We start from the raw sequence: 20,341 nt of genomic DNA, 5'->3' as shown, positions 1-20,341 counted from the left end.
AGCCGCCTTCTCTACGGCGCGGAGGTCATCACGGCGACTGCGTCGGCTCTGAAGAAGCTCGATCGTGTACAAACCGCAGCGCTCCGGATCGTCACCGGCTGCACTCGTGACACCGCCCGAGCGACTCTAAGGTACAGGGACCCGCAGTTGCTTCTGTACACACTAGTATTTCAGCGTATTCTTGGCCTGTGACACCGTTGGAGGCGAATTGGGAAATGATTGTGTGCTTATTAAAACCACCATCTGAAGGGCTTTAAACTGATGTGCTGCTCTCCTAATTCAGTGAACTTTTTATGGCTATATCAGCAAAACATTGTTTTCAGCGCTTTTCCTGCCCCATTCCTTCTGAAACCTGGAACCGCTTATTCCACTCACTCCTGCCATCTGACGATGGTCGTGCTGATTACTAGTTCCGGCGCTAGTAACTGCCCCAGTTTTGCACCCGGCACAAACTCAGGCGGCACCGGGCCGTGGCTCGACCAGGGAGGGTCGGACCGAGCCGACTGCCTGGGGCGCGGTTAGATCGGACGCCCTGCTGGGGAAGGGGACGGGAGTGAGCGGGAGTGGATGAGGTGGTCACGTGGTCCGTCCAAGCTCGCAGACGACCTGTCCTGCGCCCAGCCATGTTCCGTGATCCAAAATGGCACGAGAGCTGTGAAATGCCTGAAGGAGACTCTTCGAAAGCGAACTTTAGCAGCACTAATTTACCATATTCTGTGGAGATAAATGGATATTATCTTAATGCAGAAAAAATTGTATGCTCAAGCTGTATAAGCTGTATCTTTTTAAAAGTTGTAAATAGGATAGGTTTCGTATACACAGTGAATTGTGTTACAATAAGCCGTTTCGCTGTTATGGTTACCAACTGAAGAGGTATCCTTTTTTCTCACAGGAAATGACAATAAATAACAATACGAATAAAACCAGACGTTTCACACAAAAAGTGCCTCCGTCAGTGGCAAGAAATAAGTAATTAGGCATACATGTTTTCTTTCGATAAAATCGATGACGTAGTTATCTTTATTTTTAAGATATATTTTCAGCAGTTTTTTAAGCACATCATGGAAGCTTATAAACATTTGTGTATTTTATCGGCAACCCGGCTGGCCAGACCGAGACGGTGCCGCATTTAGTTCTCATCGATGATAAACCTATACACTTATTTTTCTCCACTGACGAAGGCACGTTGTTGTCCGAAACGTTTGGTTTTATTCGCATTGTCTTTATATTGTCATTATCCGTGAGAAGAACATACTCATATGGACTGGTCTCAGTTCATGTAGAAATTGTTGCACATTCATCAACACAGATAAAATGAATATTAGCCCTCACCACACATATAAGTAGAGGTAAGTAGACCGTGCCCCCTGTTTTTCACCAATAAATCGCGGCAAAGCGAAGGATTGCGACGATTCTTTGGTGCCCTGGAGTTAATCAATTTCACAACTTCCCGGAAAATTAAATAGCCCTTATCATTTTTTGCATCTTGTCTGAGAATTTTAAATCCCTGAACCAAAATATCTTTAACCTGTGATTATTTTTCTCAAGATCATGTCAGGCCAGAATAGCAATTGAAAGTCAGCGCACATCTTCTGTGTGTTTCCATAGTCGTTTCGTGATTAGCAACGTGACAACATGTGAAATATACTATCTAATGTTTGTCTCATTGATTGTTGTGGGTTCCAAGGTCACGTGAAACTCAGATTAAGGTCATTTACTTGAAATGATCTCGGTTAACTTCCTTAAATTTACCCTTTTTTACTGTGGTTTTTAGGAAGTGTTGGTTTGAAATTTAGCACCCATTTTAGCATTTGAAAACTAGGCATACTTACTTAGGTATCAGTTATAGTGCCTATGCAATATGTTCCAAGGCTGTAAGTGCTGGTTAACATTCTATGGAAAGCCGGCAGAACGCCTAATGGGTGATCTGGCGTGACCCGTCCTACCCCAAATGCTGTGATACATCATCTTTGATCAAAACAAGTGCAAATTCGGAGTCAGAAGCAAGCCAAGTCCCAGAAAACTTCACTTGTAGAAATTCTAGCAGGACCCAATTTTCCGTGCTTTTGGGTTATTAACCTGATCTAGGAGGTCAACCAGTGACCTAGGATCTCAGCATTGACCAGGACATAAAAATAATTGGATTTTTCTTGTCAGCGATGACCAGGACCCTCAAATCATCGGTTTTCTCTCGTCATGAGCAGCTCGCTCTTTTTTTATTTTTCAGCGAAGCTCTGGCTCTTTTTATCAAGGGCCGAATGGCTGAGGGTTTCTACGCCCCTCCGCTACATGTAAGACGCTGAAAAGAAATGCCTAAATGGGTGAGGGTTAAATATCGATTGGCTTTTAAGTGCCGAAGCTCGAAGCACTTTAATTTACTTCGATAGCAGTTTTTAAGACCAACGAGCTCGAATACTATAACTTCTTGAACAATGTAAGAAGCACCACATAAAATGAATCGTGAGAGAAGCGGCTCAAGATTAAGGAGCTATGAGACACTTAATAAAAAACGGCATAGATTAGAAACTGCACCTAACTTGCACTGGTTTTTAAACTTTTTCGTTGCAGACTGGTAGATTAAATTTTAGGATTGATTTCAGCTGATGCTCAAATGGAGCTATTCATTCGTTCATTCATGCGACCATCCAATTCCATTAATAAAAGAAGCCAGTGACAAAATTGTTCATTTTAGATAAGTGTGAAATACAAACTCAATAAAAGTTAAATGATACGGCAAATTTGACAGCTTTTATAATGAACAGACAAATAACTTTAACAAATCAAGGTTGAGAGCCCCAAATAGGGGAGAGTGAGGTAAGATGAGCCAAGGGGCAAGTTTAGCCACCCCATGTTTCTCAGCTCCTATGACGCTAATTAACTTGAGCTTCCAGGTGCCATTCGCTTACGATGCTGCAGTCTTTCACGTGAGACGGCAACGTTCTCACGCTCAGCACCCGGTAACATGTGGTATCGCCCCTGATAACTAAGACATGTTTTGCCTTTAAAATGAGATGGTTGTTATCTGCTGTGCATGGTTATTTTCCTTAGCGGGTGTCATTAATCGAAAATGGCCACGGGTGGGGCAAGATGAGCCACTTTCACCTGGGGGAAGATGAGCCGGATAAGCCACTGTTGTCTCCGCTGTCGAAAACCAAACTGAGCTGCGCTTGTTTCTGCTGTATAAAAATGGTAGGAAATTGTTTTTCTTTGTTGAGTACACAAGTTGTAAGTGATTTGCAGATTATCTGAAAGATTAAAAATGATTTCTTCCGTGATAGAAAACTTGACGAGTTATTGGAAGGCTTAAACAGTGACTTTTTGATGGAGGAAAAAACTGCCATAAGTATGTATGCCATGGAGTGAATAAAAGAGCCCACTCTTCGCCGCGCCCGGGAAAAGAAGAGGCTCGCTTTTTCTATCCATGCTCAACTTTCCCCACGACGTGTCTCAACTTACCCCGCCCATGGGGTAAGATGAGCAACGTGCAAGATGATTTTTGACGTAGCCTTTCAGTACAAAAATAAGCGGTATGAAACATTTCTGGCCACCATTACATGCGCAAATGACCACTCTGTCCGTTCAACCCGTAAACGCAGAAAAATGATCAGTAATTTAGCTTGTAGCTTACGAAAAACAAAAAGCGGCTCAACTTACCTCATTCTGCCCTACGTAACACAATTGAGGGCATTTTTTAGGCCATCACAGTATTTGTCAACAATTGTTGTTTGGGGGACTGAAGAGGGTGGTTACTGGCTCATAAACTGTCCCCCCCCCAAAAAAAAGAAAAGAAAGAAAACGAAACCGATCATCCGCGAAAGGAACTATTGAGCTCGAACCAAGGTGACGAATCGATTGATAGGTATGCAGGATGACTAACGATGTCACTTTTTTGACTTCTTGTGTCAAATAAATTCCATCATCTTGATAGCACGTCAACATTCTATTTGACATTTTACAACAAAAGTATAACTATTTGGCGCGACTGGCCTCATAAATGTTCTGAAACTAAAACCGTTTCTTCGCAATTAACTTGGATCACGTCATCCCAGCTTATGCACGACAAAAATAAAATAATGCTTCAGGATCACTGGCCTGAATTCCAATGCTTAAAGTTTACTCAAAACCGGTGTGGCTGAGGCACTCTTCGCTACATCTCGTGACGGCCACCATTGTGTTGCATTTTTTCGGTAAGCTATAAGTTAATAAGGAGAGGATTGGTGAGTGGGTTGAAAACAGCCCTCACCCCTCCCCCTCCTTCTGGAAACATAAGTAACCGAAAGATCTGGCGATTGTTTATCCACCCCGTCTGCCGCCGCGCTGCGAGGCCTCGATTCGTTCGGTATGTGGCTTCCTGAGCGGTCCTCCCCGGAGGCAAGGTGAAAGGTCATGGCCTGTATCAGAAATTTATACGTTGCTGAATATGTTTTATAGTTCTTCCAAGGCCTTGGACACCGTTTTATTATATCGGATAAGCATTGCACTTTCTTATCAATCAATACATTTAAAGAAAACTTGATCATAATCTTATACTGCGGCAATTGTAGTTCTGCTTACGGCTGCCTCTTTATGATACGGGCCACCACCACCTCCACTGCGCTGGAGCTCAGGCGTTCTACCCCTCCCCGCTACGGACCGGCCCTCGGGCTAGGTGTGTTAGTACTGAGCGCAAACCTGTAGTAGTCACGTGACTTTCATTCACGTAGCGGGAACGGAAGCTATAGGCGATACCAAGGACGGGCTCTGGGGAGGCAACCGGCGCGGAAAAATAACACGATTGTAGTTTTGGAAGAATATCTGTTGCGGTAAGAGGAATTATACAAAGCATACGTCCTAGGAGCAAACATGTGTTATTCCTCCATACTTTGCGCTACATTTCCTTTCTCCAATGGCCAGCACTTAGCAAATAATAGCGCAATTCTAAATTGGTAATATATGTGTACAGTAGCAACTGCGGGTCCCTGTACATGGCGACTCTGCAGTCTATGCCCCAGCAGGTGGAGACCCTTCGAGTCACGGCCGACGCGAGAGTTTTGGAGAGTCCTAAGCATCCGCTTCACGAAGTGGCCCGCGGCCTGGTGACGCCCCCCCCCCTCCCGCTGCGGCGTCTGCGGAGGACCGGATGGATGAGGAGGGCGTCCGATACGCTGCGCGAGCTCCGCGGCAGGCACCAGTTTCGCTCCCGACCGTAATTCGAGCCTACACCTGACGGCGTCGCTGAGCTGTGGACAATTATCTCACATCACAGCCTCGGCAGGTCCTGCCGTGAGTGGCCGCCGGGCGTGGCCAACGTGGAGTTTGAGAGTCTGCTCATAGAGCTGATGGCCGAGGGCGACGCGATGCTGGCCACCGACGGATCAGTCATCCAGGAGCCCCTTCCCCGGAGCGGCTGGGGCTGCTTCATCCGCTCGGCTGAACTCACCCAAAGCGTATCGGGAGCTACGCGGCTCGTGCTCTCGAGCTTGCGGGCTGAGACGGAGGCCGTCACTGTTGAACTGAACGCCCTGAATCAGCTCCTACCCGACTGTCAGCACATCGTCGACGCCACTGACTCGCAGTCTCTCCTGCGGAAATTGGAGGGCGGCGTCTCGCCCCCTGAAAGGTGGACAGACAGGCGCGTCACCTGGCTCTACTGCCCCGGCCACGCTGGCGTGGAGGTCAACGAGAAGGCAGACCGGCTGGCGGGCAATGGCGCGCCCGCTACCAGCAGGATCGTCCTCGTCCTCTCGGCTTCCGACTTCAAGCAACTACTCAAATTCAAGATGGAAACTGACTATGCCAGGAAGCCAAATCCAGGAGAAGCGGGAGTCGGGAAGGATGGCCCGTGTCGGTCTGAGGCCGGGCTGGATCGCGAGATCGGGCCTCTGCGGCCCCCGTGGGAGGATGGCGTGCCAGCTCGCGTGCGGGACGGTGTCTCGTCGAACCCTGGCCGACGTCTGAACGTTGGGAGGAGCGGAGACGGTATGGAGGCGGATCTGAGCCTATCCTTTTTTGCTCACACACGCTAAGGATAGGCTCCCACGTTGCTATTGCTTCCGGGTTCACATAAACCGGCTTAACGTAAAACTTTGTTCCTGGCCAAAATTGCCAGGTGTAATGACCCCCGGCTCCAGACTCGCTTTAGGCTGGCGCCTGGCGGAACAAAAAAAAAAAATCTTCGGCTCCCGTTTCGTCGACCAAGCTGTCGCCGAGGAGTAAGAGTAAGTAAGTCAAGCGCTTACGGTTCAACACGGAGAAGTATTATGTCTTTTTCGGGAGACGGGTTTATTCTTGAAGAGGAAATTTTACTACGGTCAAATAAGAGTGCGGCTGAGCTTTATAGCACGATATAAAGTTTTTTTTTCCCAGTGTTTGGGACTAGCAAAGATAAGCCCTCCCACTTATTGAGGGGTATGATAGACCCCACCCCTAGGTTTTTTGCGAATAACTCGAATAAAAAGTGCCCCAGCGTGGCAAAAGTTTTAGTAGGTATTCCTATTTGTTTGATGCAGTCTTGCAATGCAATCCAGCCATCCAAGAAACTTTGCGCGAGACGTTTTCTTGGATGGTTTTCTTGGATAGCTTGATTACATCGAGGGCTTCTGTTTTAAAGAAAATTTGTAAGCTTTGCTGCACTGTTAAGGGGACCCTCCCACCTTAACATTAGATTTGAGTTGAGATAGCCATAATGGGGTCCCTGGCTCACAATTACCGGTTTCGGCACTCACAACATCGAGAAATGCCTTAAATCGGAAATATTGAATTTCAAAATTGCAGCATTTTGATTCGGAGGGGCTAATGCATAGGAATACCCCTCTGAATGTGTGACGTCAGCGCAGATATCTAACGATTTTTAAATGTTTGACTAAAACGTTTTGTAGCACGCGGTGGTATATGCTGCTTTGCGCGCAATAAGTGCCGCACTTTCAGCTGCCAAACTATTGCTTTCAAATAAAGTCGCTAGGAACAACGGAGATCCCAAAAAGTAAACAAAAGTAAAAGTCTAATATCTTGAAAACCGGTGAATATTTTTCGGTGAAATTTGGTAGATATTCGTTTTGGCTCTTTCTGAACCGAGCGACATCATTTTCATGCCAATTCATAAACTTTTTTGAAGGTGGGAGGGTCCCTTTAAGTAATTAGAACTGCCAGTATTTCAGTACCTAACGTGTAGTTAATGTTACTGTATTTTATTTGTGCATATTTCGGCCTTTTTTAAGCAGATAACGAGCGATATTAAGAAACATACAGGAAATAATATCTAGGACTCTACCGCGACGAAATATTTCTATCTCGAGTTTTCAAAGAATTTCATGCACTCGGCCAAGGCATCGTGCATGAAATCCTTTGAAAACTCTCGATAGAAATATTTCGTTTTCGCGGTATCGTCCAAGAAATTAAGAATGTATATTCTCGTGTTCACTTCAATTCCACACATTTCCTGAAAATGTTCCCTGACCCTCATTCTCATTGACCTGTGGCTAGTTTCTTGAGTCATTTTCATGCAAGTAGCTTTTTAGGATGGTGAGCTGTTTCCAGGCAGGTAGCTGTTTCAGGCAGGTACCCGCCGAGCTTGCCATGCTTTTACATACCCATGCTGACACTAGGAATGGTGAGCGTTCGACTAGACAGGACAAATGTTTGCGCCTCTCAGCCATGCGCACAGCGACGGGGCAGCGCTGTTTTCAGTACCGCGCTGCTACTGCTACGCAGTACGGCATTTAAACGAGCTGTGAAACGTATTTTTACTCGGCGATGACTTGTATGCGTGACTGTGTGTACTGTGTAGTCAACCAGCCGACTGACATTTCCGTGTGACGTCCGAACCGGCGCCTCTGTGAGACTCGCCACTGAGGTCCCTCTGGCCGGCAGCCCCTGGTCGTCTCAGCCAAGGCTGTAGAACGTCTCAGCCCAGACGGCCGCTACAGCTCAGACGGCGTCTGGGCCGGGCCGGTAGGTGGGCCGGCCACCCTGGGACGCACCTGGCGTGTAGGTGGTCTGCTCGGAGCTCCTGAGGCCGGTGCTCTCCGTGGCGGACAGCTGGGCGCCAGCGCTGACCGGCTGCGCCGTCACCGGCTCCACGTCGGCCCGTGACCGAGCCATCTGCGGCTCCTCCAGGTCCGCGTCATCGTCCCCCTGCCGGACAGGAGAGCCGAGGCACGGCGGCCGTCAGAGCCAGCCAGCATCTAGTTACTCCTAAAAAAGCAGGTACACTACAAGCAGAAATAACAAAAACAAAACCTAGTCTAACCTTACCTAACGTAAACTTACCTTACCTGAATCGATTGGTAGTTGGGTGGGTAAATCAATCAGTCAATCAATCAATCAATCAATCTTTATTGAACATCACAAAGTGACAATGCAATGATACGATTGACATATGTTCCATAACCAGCACAAAAACCATGATCAACAACAACCAGGGAAATGACAAACAGTATCATACAGAGGTTAGCAGCCGGATGAGGCGCCTGGTGGCCTGACATGGAGACACAGCCACAAGCGAGCTGATGGTGTCAACCAGTCCGCTCTGAGGGACAGGTGCATGGACGCGCTCTCTTTCAAATACCCCACCAGCACAATGCATGACAGACCAGTGTCAAAATCGTTGTCGCACAACGCATTAACATAAGACAAGAATGAGCCAGCGACAGCGCTCGGATTTATGACGAGTTGTGCGGTGCCAGTGCTGCTATGTACGCTTGGCGTAGCCGATGGGACGAGCGAAAGGCCGCGCCGAAACACCGTTAAGTTGAGCCTCGGAGCATCTCGTGAATGGGAGGAACTTTCAACGCAATTAGCAGCGCTGTATGATGTGTGACGTTTTGGGAAGTCCCACAGCAGCTTTGATGCTAGCTGCCTAGAACGAGTCAAGGCGCTCTACCTCAGAAGACGTAAGAGGTGACACTTCACCCCCGAAGGTCAATGTCGGTATTACGATAGTTTTTCCATAGGTAAATCTTATCCCGCGGCGAGAGGCGGTTTGTAAGCATTCCTACTAGCGTAAGACCGAAGAATGCGACTCGTGCCCGCCAGTGTCCCAAAATTATATTTTTGCTTGGGTGTCAGAGGGGAAAATTGCTGACCAAAAAAGGATGAGAGTGAAAAATTGTCGGTCAGGTAAGGCCCAAAAAAGAGTGGGAAAATGATCAAAAACATTAATCTATCTACAATTGTGACAGATGCAAAGCAACCACATAGGCGGCGGAACGGGGGGGGGGCACCGGGGCACCGTGCCCCCCTTGAATTCTGCAAGGGGGGCACCAATAGCAAGGTGCCCCCCTTAAATTTGATGTATTAGTACCAGGGGCGGATTCGGGAAAACTCCAAGGGGAGGGTCATGAATCGAAGTGGTGCCCCTACCTATACCCAAAATTAAAACCTCAACGGATTTCGGCCACTTAATTTTGGTGGTGCCCTATTTTCAGTTTTTTATTTTCTTTATTTTTGGTTAGTCGTGTGGTGACTGGTGCCCCTGCTAGGCCGCTGGTGCCCCTGGAAAGACTGTGGTACCTACATACCCTGTCCCCTGACAAGCCTACGGTGGGCCCTGCACATGACTTAGGTGCCCATGGGCCCTGACAGGCCCGTGGTGCCCCTGACAGGCCTGTGGTGTCCTTGCTAGGCCTGTGGTGTCCCTAGGCCTTGGCAGGTCTGTGGTGCCCCTGGCAAGCCTGTGGTGCCCCTGTTAGATCGCAGGTGCCCTTGACAGGCTTGTGGTGCCCCTAACAATCCCAAAGTGCCAACGACAGGCTTGTGGTGCCCTTGACAGGCCCATGGTGCCCTTGCGAGGCCGGTGGTTCCCCTGCGAAGCCGATAGTGCCCCTGACAGGCCTCTGGTGCCCCTGGCAGGTCTGTAGTGCCCCGGGAAGACATGTAGTGCTTTTGCTAGGCCGATGGTGCTCCTGACAGGCCTTTGGTGCCCAGCGGCGTATTTAGAAAATCGCGAAGGGGGGGGGCAAGGGTTTGGAGGGCGCCACCTCACCCAAGGAGGGCGCCATACGGTCGCGAGATAAAAATCCTTAACGATCGCTCAGCGGAGGGGGGTGGGGTGGGAGGCCCTTTTTTACTACGCCACCAGTTCTTTTGCGTACCTTGGTATAGGTTATGCTGCATTGATTTTGCATCGTGTGTATTTTGTTTTTACTCCAGGTCACAAAAGGTCAAGTCACCCGCTCAGCTTAAGTGACTATGCTTAAAACTTTTTTAAAGTTAGGTCACTCGACATGGCCTGATGACCTTGCTTTTAGCGACTATGGTTTGCATTTTATAGAGCACGTGTAAGAGCAATGTACCAAAAGGTGCGCCCCTCCCGCTCACCCAGTTTCCTCCCCCAACAGGAAAAAAAACGGAAGCTCGTAGCGTAGTGGCATATGGGATTTTTTACCGCATGTCTGAAGAAATGTCGTGGCGCGGGTTAATCTCACACGTGACGAAAATGTTGGAAGTGATTGGCTATAAGTTCCTACTAAAGAAGTGTTGTTGTTGTGCGCGGCGAAGGCGCGCGAAAATTTTTGAAAACAACCTTTTCCTCCGCTTTTTAGGCAATATTTTACGTGTTCACTGTTCAAAGCTCTTCTCGCTCTTTTACCTAATTTGAAGGTGTAAAAATACCTAAGGTTTGGTGGGGCCGGTGCCACACAAACTGTATAGGAAGCTTCGCCCATGGGTGACGATGTAGAAAAGTTTATTGGCGGTGGCATACACACCAGACCACCATATCGGATTGATACCGGAGCGCGAGGTGCGGTAAACACAAGCGCACAACGAGAAGGCGGCAGCAACAGAAATATAAACCATAACAGGACTGCTCCTCATGAGATCGATTAGCCTTCTCGGGCTTCTCATCCAAATTCCCTCGACCAGCCCTCATGACCTTCTCACAGATGCATATTACAGTGTTGAATGCCTACATAACCAGCTTCAATCACCGAAACTGATGCCTGCTGTTGCGGCCGAACCTGTTGACAATATTTAATCGTGATCCATATAGAATAGATGTCATGATGCACGTAAAGTAAGATCAATCCGTTAAGACCAAAGACGTGCTTTATGCATGGTAGAGCGTAGACAGTTTTGGTATGCTTCATTCATTATGCTGAATGCACGTTCATTTGTGGCAGTTTTCACAGGCCACAAATGAACAAAGTAGATAAATCAGGAAAGACATCAATATGTGCAAGATAACTGCTAAGTTGGGAAACATGCCAAAGGAGTAGATAAATCATAGAAGGGCAGCGATCAACGGAGGTCGCCAATAGGTAGAAGGGCTGCGATCGACAGGAGGTCGCTAATAGGTAGGAGAGCCCCGATCAACATCCCGAGTTTCGACAGGAGGGCACCGATAGGTAGGAGGGTGGCAAGCAGCAGGAGGGCGCCAATGGGTAGAAGGGCGGCGATCAACAGGAGGGCGCCAATAGGTAGGAGGGCCCCGATCAACAATCAACAGGAGGGTGCCACCAGGTGAGAGGGCGGCAAGGAACAGGAGAGCACCAATAGATAGGAAGGTGGCGATCAACAAGAGGTCGCCAATGAGTGGAAGGATGACGATCAATAGGAGGGTGGCAATGGTGAGGAGGGTGCCTTTGCCCAAGAGGATGACATTGAACAGGAGGGGACCTGTGGGGAGGGCGCCAATTTAGCAGGAAAGTGCCAGTGGATAGGAGGGCGGCGATCAACAGGAGGGCGTCAGTGATTAGGAGGGCGGCGATCAACACGAGGGCGCCAATAGGTAGAAGGGCCCCGATTAACATTCAACAGGAGGGACTAGGGAACCAATAGGTAAGAGGGCGCCATGCAATGGCTAGAAGGGTGGCACTCAACAAGAGGGTGCCAAAAGGGAGGAGGGAGGCCATCAGAATTTCACGAGAGCGCAATAGGTGGGAAGGCGCCAATAATTATGAGGGTGCCGACCAGCAGAAGGGCGCCATTGTGTAAGGCAAGGTGGCGACCTACAGGAGGGCGTCTTCGGGTGAGAGGGTGCCTATTTACAGGAGAGCGCCAATAGGTAGGAGTACAACAATCAAATGAGGGCGCCAGTGGGTAGGAGGGCAGCGATCAACAGGCTTACATAGGCGACTACCGCTACGCTTAGAAAGCTACAGCCTACAAATGCGGTTGGAGGGCGCCCAAGGGAGCCCTCCAATCGTATTTGGAGGGCGTATTTGGAATGGCGCCCTCCGAGGGCGCCCTCCAACCGTCTTTTCCCTGCAAACACATTCGCGATTGCCCCCCCCCCGTCGCGATTGTTTTTCGATTCGATTCTATCACAACTGCATTTGCGATTGAGGGCGCCTTCGGCGCCCTCCAATCGCAAAGGGCACCTTCGGCGGTTATATACTTGCCTTCGGCGCACAAGGGGGGAGGACGTTGTCATGTGGCAGGGGGCCACATGGCCCAGTGGCCCCCCTGCCTACGCCCCTGGTGGTGCCACTGACAGGCCCGTGGTGCCCCTGCTAGGCCTGTGGTACCCCTGGCGGGCCTGTGGTGCCCCTGTCGGCTGTCAGGCCTGTGGTGCTCCTGGCAGACATGTGGTGACCCCAGGCCCAAAGTCATGACCCATGTGACCTCCCCCCTGGGATTCGCCACTGATTAGTACTGCGATGGCTTCTTGGTAATTTGATACATGTAGGATTAATGGAATTTATCAAACGAGAATAAGGAAGAGACAAACACATAGGTACTTGAGGATCAGCTTAAAGTTAACCACACATACGGGGGTGAACTGCCATTTTCGTTTAGTAAAAAAAATAATAAAAAAAAATCATCGTGTCAGGGCTGTGGCGGAAAATAAGTGGCCTAAATCCGATGAGAAAACAGGATTTGGGGGTACCCTAGGTTTGGCTCCTTGAGCTGGTGCCCCCCCCCCCCTGTCTCAAATCGTTCCGCCGCCTATGAACAACCATTCACGCAATTGCTCCTTCTCGGTGGAATTGGGAGTGGAAAATTGGGCTTGAAAACTGGAGGTGAGAGTGGAAAATGATTTTCATTTGGATGTCATTTCCCACCAACATCTACAAATTTTGGAACACTGGTGCCCGCTTGTTATGCTGTGTTACACGAGGCGCAGCAGATAGCTTCCAATCAAGGATGATTCTGAGGTGCTCCGATTGAGGACGCGTCTGAAGTATCTGACCAGACAATATCTGCAGCTGGGTTCAGGGGCCTACGGTTCACAGTGGGCCAGGCGCTTCAAAAAAGCGGAATTAAATCAATGAGCACAGCTGCGGTGCCAAAAATCATTCGTTACAGGGTAAAATATCATGCTAAAGCCGAATCCGATATCCATTTTCAAATTTGATTGGTTACGCTAGGTCACTGACCTATGACGTCATTATTTAATTTCTGCGCTGCACATATGCCTGGGACAGGCGGGCACTATGCCGCATTGGCCGCGCGTTTGCAGTCTTTTCGTGGTTTCAAGCGTTCAAACATGTGATATGATGTTGGTCCCATGCTTTAGGGTGCGTGTAAAGGTCACCTGAAGGTCAGGTCAGGTCATTGATCTTCGATGACCTCGGTTCACTTTTTCGAGTTTTACATGTTTCTGGGCTAGTTTTTGGAGCTGAATTCGAATTTAGGAACCATTTGAACATTTACAAAGCAGTTTTGGTGCCTTTGTAACATGTTACGAAGCTGTCAGAGGCGGGTTGACACCTACTACGAATACCCGGCAGGACCCATACTGGTTGACTTGACCTGAGCTGACCCGACCTGGCCTAAATGCATGAAGACATCATCTGTGATCAAAACTAACATGATATTCGTGATCAGCATCCCGAAAAACCCCTTAGCAGCCACACTATACGACGTTCTAACAGGTCCCGACTTTCGGCCATTGACCTGACCTCAGAGGTCACCATTTGACCTATGACCTTAAAACCGGGTACCGTTGGCTTCGTCTCGTGACGACCTACACAATGGTTTTTTTCCGCGAGGCTCTAGCTCAATTAGGGGCCAAACGCGAGGAGGGTCGCATCCCCCTGTGCCGTCGAGGGATGCAAATTGGCCTATGCCGGCGAGGGTTAAACCCTTATTTGTCCATTTCGCGCAAAAATGCGCAAAATATTTGCATTGGGCAGCAAGCTATACACCTTGAGGAAAGTCAGGCAGCAAATATCTTCGTGTTGTTCGGTGACGTTTTCTTTATATCCTTATATAAATGCATTGCGTCGTTGCACTACCACGGTTCCGAACAGGCACTGTAAACCCCACCGCTACTAGTAAGCATGAAATAGTTCCCGGGAACTTGAGTACGAGAAACATGCGCAGAAATACCGGCTGTTTTTTTAAAGCTATTTTGTACGGAATAACTTTAATGATTTTACGCTGAGAGCTTTTGAATCGGGGGAACGGAAAATGGTACACAGCAGTCATTTCCATCTCCAGTCGGTAAGTCATACTTTGCGACGTTATAGCATTATCTGCCTTGACATTGGGGAAAGGAAACTTGCTTATTCGGAAACTTTGGACATTTTTACAATACTCTATCCCATAATAGGGTTGGGACCTATCTCCACAATCTGTATGTTTTGGTAAAATAAGAAAGCTGAGATTTTTTCATGATTTAATTTAAAATCATTTTGTTAAAAAAATGCCTAGTTAGCTCAGAAATTAATTATTTGTGACTGAAAACAACTTGCTTCTGATTGGTCGGGCTAATCATGACGTCACATGTAGGTATATAACTGTCTGTATATTTGGCGCAGTTGAGACATATATTTTCTATGTATTAACCTATGGTAAATCGGAGTGATTGGTCGTGTTTTCAGTGTTTCCTTATTTTGCGCTGGTATTGCGTGGCTAAGAAATTTTATCAAGAATAACATATACTAAAATGTTCCTTTAATAGTGGAGTTTCAATATCTCTGAGTTTTATTGGCAAGCGAAAACTGATTTCGCTGTTATTTTATCTGGAAATTACTCATTTTTTAGGTCAATATTCAAAATATTTTACGGGAACAAGTTGGCACTTCTCTTGATTTTTTCACTCAAATCGCGTGCGATTCAACTGTATTGGAACTTGCAAAGAAGCTTGGTGATTAATTAACTGTGTTGTTACGGTACTGTTTACAAAGCATGGATAATGAAACTGTGCCAAAGACTTAGCTACATAGCAATGCCTCAAGTAATACGCAGGAGGAACAGAATGCATATTCCGATCGAGAAGAATCGGTGCAATGCTACGAGGACCAGGCAGCTCTGATACGATGGCTAGTCGTCTCACTCCATTAGACCAGCTGATTCCTGACAGCACCGACTCGGATGCAAAGATGGAGCTCATCTTCCAAGCCAGAAACCAGTTCTTTGATGGAAGATGTGATTCTGCCTCTGTCTCTGCTTTGTTAACCACTTTGGACGGGCCGGAGCTCCGCTCCTTGCGTGAGCGCCTATTCGCCCGTCATCCAGAAATAGTTCCTTCGTTTGCTGGCCGTTCCCTGATAAGGTGCAATACGCGGAGCTGTAATCAGGGAAGTAACTTTCCATATGAAAGGGGGGCAGGTGCACCCCCGTCCCCCATCCACTAAAAGTGCACCCCCATAGGCCATAGGAGAAGCGGCGCCCCACACCGATTAGCTCTAGAGCAGATGGCGAAGGTAACTTCCCGGCTACATTCCATCTCGGCGTCGTGAAGCTTGTGGGCTTGGAAAGCGTCCAGTCGTATGTAGGGTAGTGTAGGGGTAGGGTTAAGTTCAATAAGGTCCTTACATTTGAAAGGTTTGAACAACCCGCAATCAGCACAGCATACCACAAGTTAAATAAAAAACTACTCAACTCCGCCCAACTAATATAAACTAAACATTACAGCCAAACTAATGGCTTAAATAAAAATATATCTCAAATCCTAACAGTTATCGCGGGTGATGGCGCCATGAGTTGCTATTATCCAAAACAGATGCAAATAAACATGTTTGTATGTTATATGTATGTATGTTTGTTTTAAAAACGTTGCACCGGCGCTGGGAACTGCAGTCTTAGATCTGGGTATGTTTGGCATCTGCAACTCTTCATATACACATTAACCCTATTTCGGACGGGGGAGGCCTTTCAGGATTTTCTTGTACAATTGCCAAACGCCGCGAGACATTCAGCTCATATTTGGTGACTTTTCCTAAATGCTCATTGCGCACATCTCAGCAAAAAAAAAAAAAAAATGCCGGGTCAGGTCAGGTCAGGTAACCAGAGCGGGTTTGTTGACCCCACCTCAGAAAAGTTTGCAATCACGTCAGAGCTTGAGTTTTTCACGAAGTTATTTCCTCTCATCAAGTCTTCAAAACAGTACCTGCAGTATGTATGTGTCGTTTGTATATATTGTTACAAATTATATTGTTAGATAAAAAATTCTGAGATATATCTCATAATTTTTTAGATAGGTATCACCTGAGGTTAGGTCACCTGTCACCTGTGACCTGAGGTTAGGTCTGAGTCGTGACCTTCACATTGCAAGCCTATGGAAAAATATTCAAATAATAATGCGACCTGCCTCGAGTAAACGAGTCAAAACCACCCAATTCTTTAAGAATTATGACAAATTATCTTATCTGTGATGATCCAGGTGCCATTTCCTGACAGGGACACTGGAGGGGGTTATCTGAGGGCGAGATCATGTGAGGTGATATCTACCATACATCAATGCTCACAATACTTACAATATTGACAATGCTTACAATACTGTTACAATGCTTACGATGAGACCAGCAAGCACTCCGCCGTTACAGTTCTAACTTCTGTTTCGAAAACCGTCGTTACACATATTCGCTGCCAGCATAACATGTATTGTTTGACAGTAACAAAATACAATTGACATCTGAACCCCAAACGGACTGTCATCCACTCAAATTTTATAACCCTGACCGGTCAGGGGGCGAATAGAGGTCATCTCCTGGGCATTACACTCAGCCCTTGCACAAAATATCTCACCTCACAGTGATCATTACAACAATATCACCGACTTGATAGTGGATTTCAAAGTACTTGCATCAGCTCTTCTTGCTATTGCAGACAATCATCTCCTCAGGGTAATGTTGTTCGGGACATGAATGAAGATCGTTTTCGGAGTTTCATAAGTGCTACTGCAACAGCCTGGCACAAAACAGGACTTGTACGCTTTTCTCTGCACTTTGCCCTTCAGTATATCACAAAAGAATTGCTTAGAATCCATCATACGCTTCTTTCACAGTCTCCCTTGCCACCGTAGGGCGTAGATAGATTGCTGTTGCTGGTAAGTTAAAGGGACCCTCCCACCTTAACATTAGTTTTGAGTTGAGATAGCCAAATTGGTGGCCATGACCTGCAAATACCGATTTGGACACTCACAACATCGAAAAATGCTTTAATTCGAAGATATGGAATTTCAAACTTGCAGTTTTCGGATTCTAAGGGGCTAATGCATTGGAATGCCCCCTTAGAATTTGTGACGTCAGCGGAGATCTAACGATTTTTAAATCTTAGACTAAAACCATCGTTAACACGTGGTGGTATACGCTGCTTTGCGCGCAACGTCTGCCGCACTTTAGGGCTGCCAAATTATTGCTTCCAAATAAAGTCGCTAGTAACAGGGGAGATCCCAAAAAGTAAACAAAAGTAAAAGCCTAATATCTTGAAAACCAGTGAATATTTTTCGGTGAAATTTGGTAGATATTCGTTTTCGCTCTTTCTAAACCAAGGGACATCACTTTCATGCCAATTCATTAACTTTTTTGAAGGTGGGAGGGTCCCTTTAAGGCACGGTAGATAGAAATTACCTCGGTTCTCAACGCTTTGAGTTATTTTTATGAAAAAGAACAAAGAAATTATTAATAGGATTAGAGAAATGTTAAAATTTTAATTGTAAATTAGGCCAAATGCGTATTGGAAAGGCTTTTGCCCTTCAGCATCTTCCGATTCATCATGTTTTTCATTTGAAAATTCGAGGTTCACAAAATGTTTACCACGCGCTCAATGTTAAATGGGAACAGTACACGGCAGACGCATCAATTTTTGACAGTGAACCTTTCATCTGTGAATGCTTAAGCATAATTTAAAGCTAAAAACAGCGCGAATGGCAGAGTGAAACAAACAACCTCTTTCACACATAGAAATAACATGTAATCGGTGGTGCGTCAGATGCGCCGTTATTTGTCAACCGCAGAAGGTGACATGTGACGTAACAGCATCAAGAGCGTCTTTTTCAAGGACTTTAAAAACATGTTTTCTATCTGTCTTCCCCCATTTCTCTCAGCATAATGATTTTATGAGGAAATTGTATGCACCATAAATTCTGCGAAAATAGTTTGATCATTTCTATACATTCTTAAAAAATCGAGTTCCCAACCCCATTACAGGAATTTCACCGAAGTTGATTTTCGACTTAATTCCGCTTTTTTGATGCGCCTGGCCCACTGTGCGGTTTCTGCATGTGCCATAGGGAAGGCTACGGGAGGCGAAAGCGGTACAAATGATGTAGATGTCCGTCCCATTTTTATGCTTTTATCTATTATTTATATTTAAGCATTTCATTTAAAGGTAGTGTGCCAGCTTTCCTGGACCGTATGGAGTTAATGGCCCAGATAAAGAGAACCGGATTTTTAGAACCTATCCATACCTTCAAAACTCATGGAAACGTCTTAAATTCTTCAAATTTTGAGTACCCCAGTGCGAAATTCGCCCCGACGGGTTGTCGGTCGTACCCCAACCACATTTCACACCACTATGAACAATAAATGCACACACTGAAATCGCTATTACCGATAGGCTCATCCAATCAAGTTTTGATAAACCCGTTCATCATCATCTCCTGCGGTTTCGAACACGCTTGTTAGGTGGTACGGTAGACCGCGTCCAAAGCCAGGGCCCCGGTGACGTGAGGTAGCCGAGTCGGGGCAGCGTGCGCTGACCCAAGCCGGGGCCGCGCGTCCTCCCGGTGTCATGTGATAGCCCGGGGCTGCCCGCGGGGATGCGGTAGACTGCGCCCAAAGCCGCGGCCCCGGCTTGGGTCAGCGCACGCTGCCCCGACTCGGCCACCTCACGTTACCGGGGCCCTGGCTTTGGGCGCGGCTTCTGCTCATACTTTGTGGTACGGTGGTGGTGCGTCGGGCCGCGCGCTCTGACTTCGGCCAAGAAAAATGCGTCAGCTGATCATTGTCATTTCTGCCACTTTCATGTGGTGAGATGGGGTCATAACTTTAGAGACGGCTGTTTCATATCAATTATTTTACATAAAATAATATTTCAAACCATAAAAATGTTCGACAGCCAAATTAAAGAAACAATACCAATACAGGCTTACAGTTTAAATTCGACACTGTGTTGTCTACGATTAGACAGCTGATAACTCATTCCCGTACGTCGTAACTCTATAATGACCTTTGCTTATTGTCATATGTGCGCCGCATTCGTGATTGTTGCCGACGCCTGTTTGCAAGTCAGCCCACTATAATTGTTATACATGTCGAAAAACCGATAAACTTTTAGGCGAAAAAAGCACTATTTTAAGCCCATTTTTGATTTTTTTGCGATATTAGGTAAAACAGAAGCTTCTTATCCTAGGAAAAATAAAATGGGAATACATTCGAAGGTGGCACACTACCTTTAAATCCTGTCAGAGCAGGGGCGGCGGATTCGGGGGGCAGGGGGGGCAGCCGCCCCCTGGCAAACTCGTGGGGGAAAAAGTATCTTTTTGCCCCCCCCCCCATAATTTGTGACAAAACTTAGACAAGAAACCATATACCTGATTATTCCGTTCGATCATCTGAAGATGTAACCAGATTAACTATACTATATCATACGTTGCCTTTCTTAAATGACAAGCGTTCGCGTTCAATTGAAGTTTTCCTCTCTTCAACCTGGTTTTGGAGGCATTATAAGCGTCAACGTGACGCAGCGGCAACCCAGGCCTTCAGTGACCGCTTACAGAGGCGACGGATACGAGGCGGCAGAGGAGGCATCGTTTCCTAAGAAACTTTTAGAGGAGGGGCAAACGTAGTATTCTTGCCCCTCCTATTTGTGCCCTGTACATGAGGAAAATGTCCATAACCTGATATTGCAGCTATGCGCTCCTACAGTTTGCCCAACGGTGCCTTTTGAATATGTGTAAATGCTAACCATTTCCGCTTTATAGCTTTTTTGTTTTTTTCAGATTCGATTTAGAGATATTTTAACCCGGCAGGCGGTGGGCCTCCCGGCCACCTTCCGCGCGGTGGGGGGGGGGGGCATTTTTTGCCCCCCCCCCCGTATCTCCAAAACTACTAGACGGATCCGGAAAATTCAAACGGCGTTCGATAGCCCTGTCAAATTTGTCGAAGGAAACCAAATTTTATTGACCTCGGGGTCACTGATGACGTCACAGGTCAGGTCAAAGATAAAAAGTTTCACCGTTCACGGGGCT

At 47.0% G+C, this 20,341-nt stretch overlaps 1 protein-coding gene across 2 annotated transcripts in view; it reads right to left on the bottom strand.

The window, feature by feature from the left end:
- LOC122379558 (dnaJ homolog subfamily C member 5-like) overlaps window positions 1-20,341 on the bottom strand; it is a 122,983-nt gene that overhangs the window by 45,799 nt on the left and 56,843 nt on the right. For both annotated transcript variants that reach the window (XM_043361963.1, XM_043361883.1), the window contains one exon: window positions 7,959-8,112. In XM_043361963.1, coding sequence (XP_043217898.1) covers window positions 7,959-8,112 — 154 coding nt within the window. The remainder of the gene's footprint in view (window positions 1-7,958; window positions 8,113-20,341) is intronic.

Source organism: Amphibalanus amphitrite, unplaced genomic scaffold (assembly GCF_019059575.1).
Source record: "Amphibalanus amphitrite isolate SeventyFive unplaced genomic scaffold, NRLGWU_Aamphi_draft 000000F_arrow, whole genome shotgun sequence".
Classification (NCBI taxonomy): Eukaryota; Metazoa; Arthropoda; class Thecostraca; order Balanomorpha; family Balanidae; genus Amphibalanus; species Amphibalanus amphitrite.
Note: the sequence above shows the minus strand (reverse complement) of the source record. Positions and strands in the feature narration are given on the sequence as shown.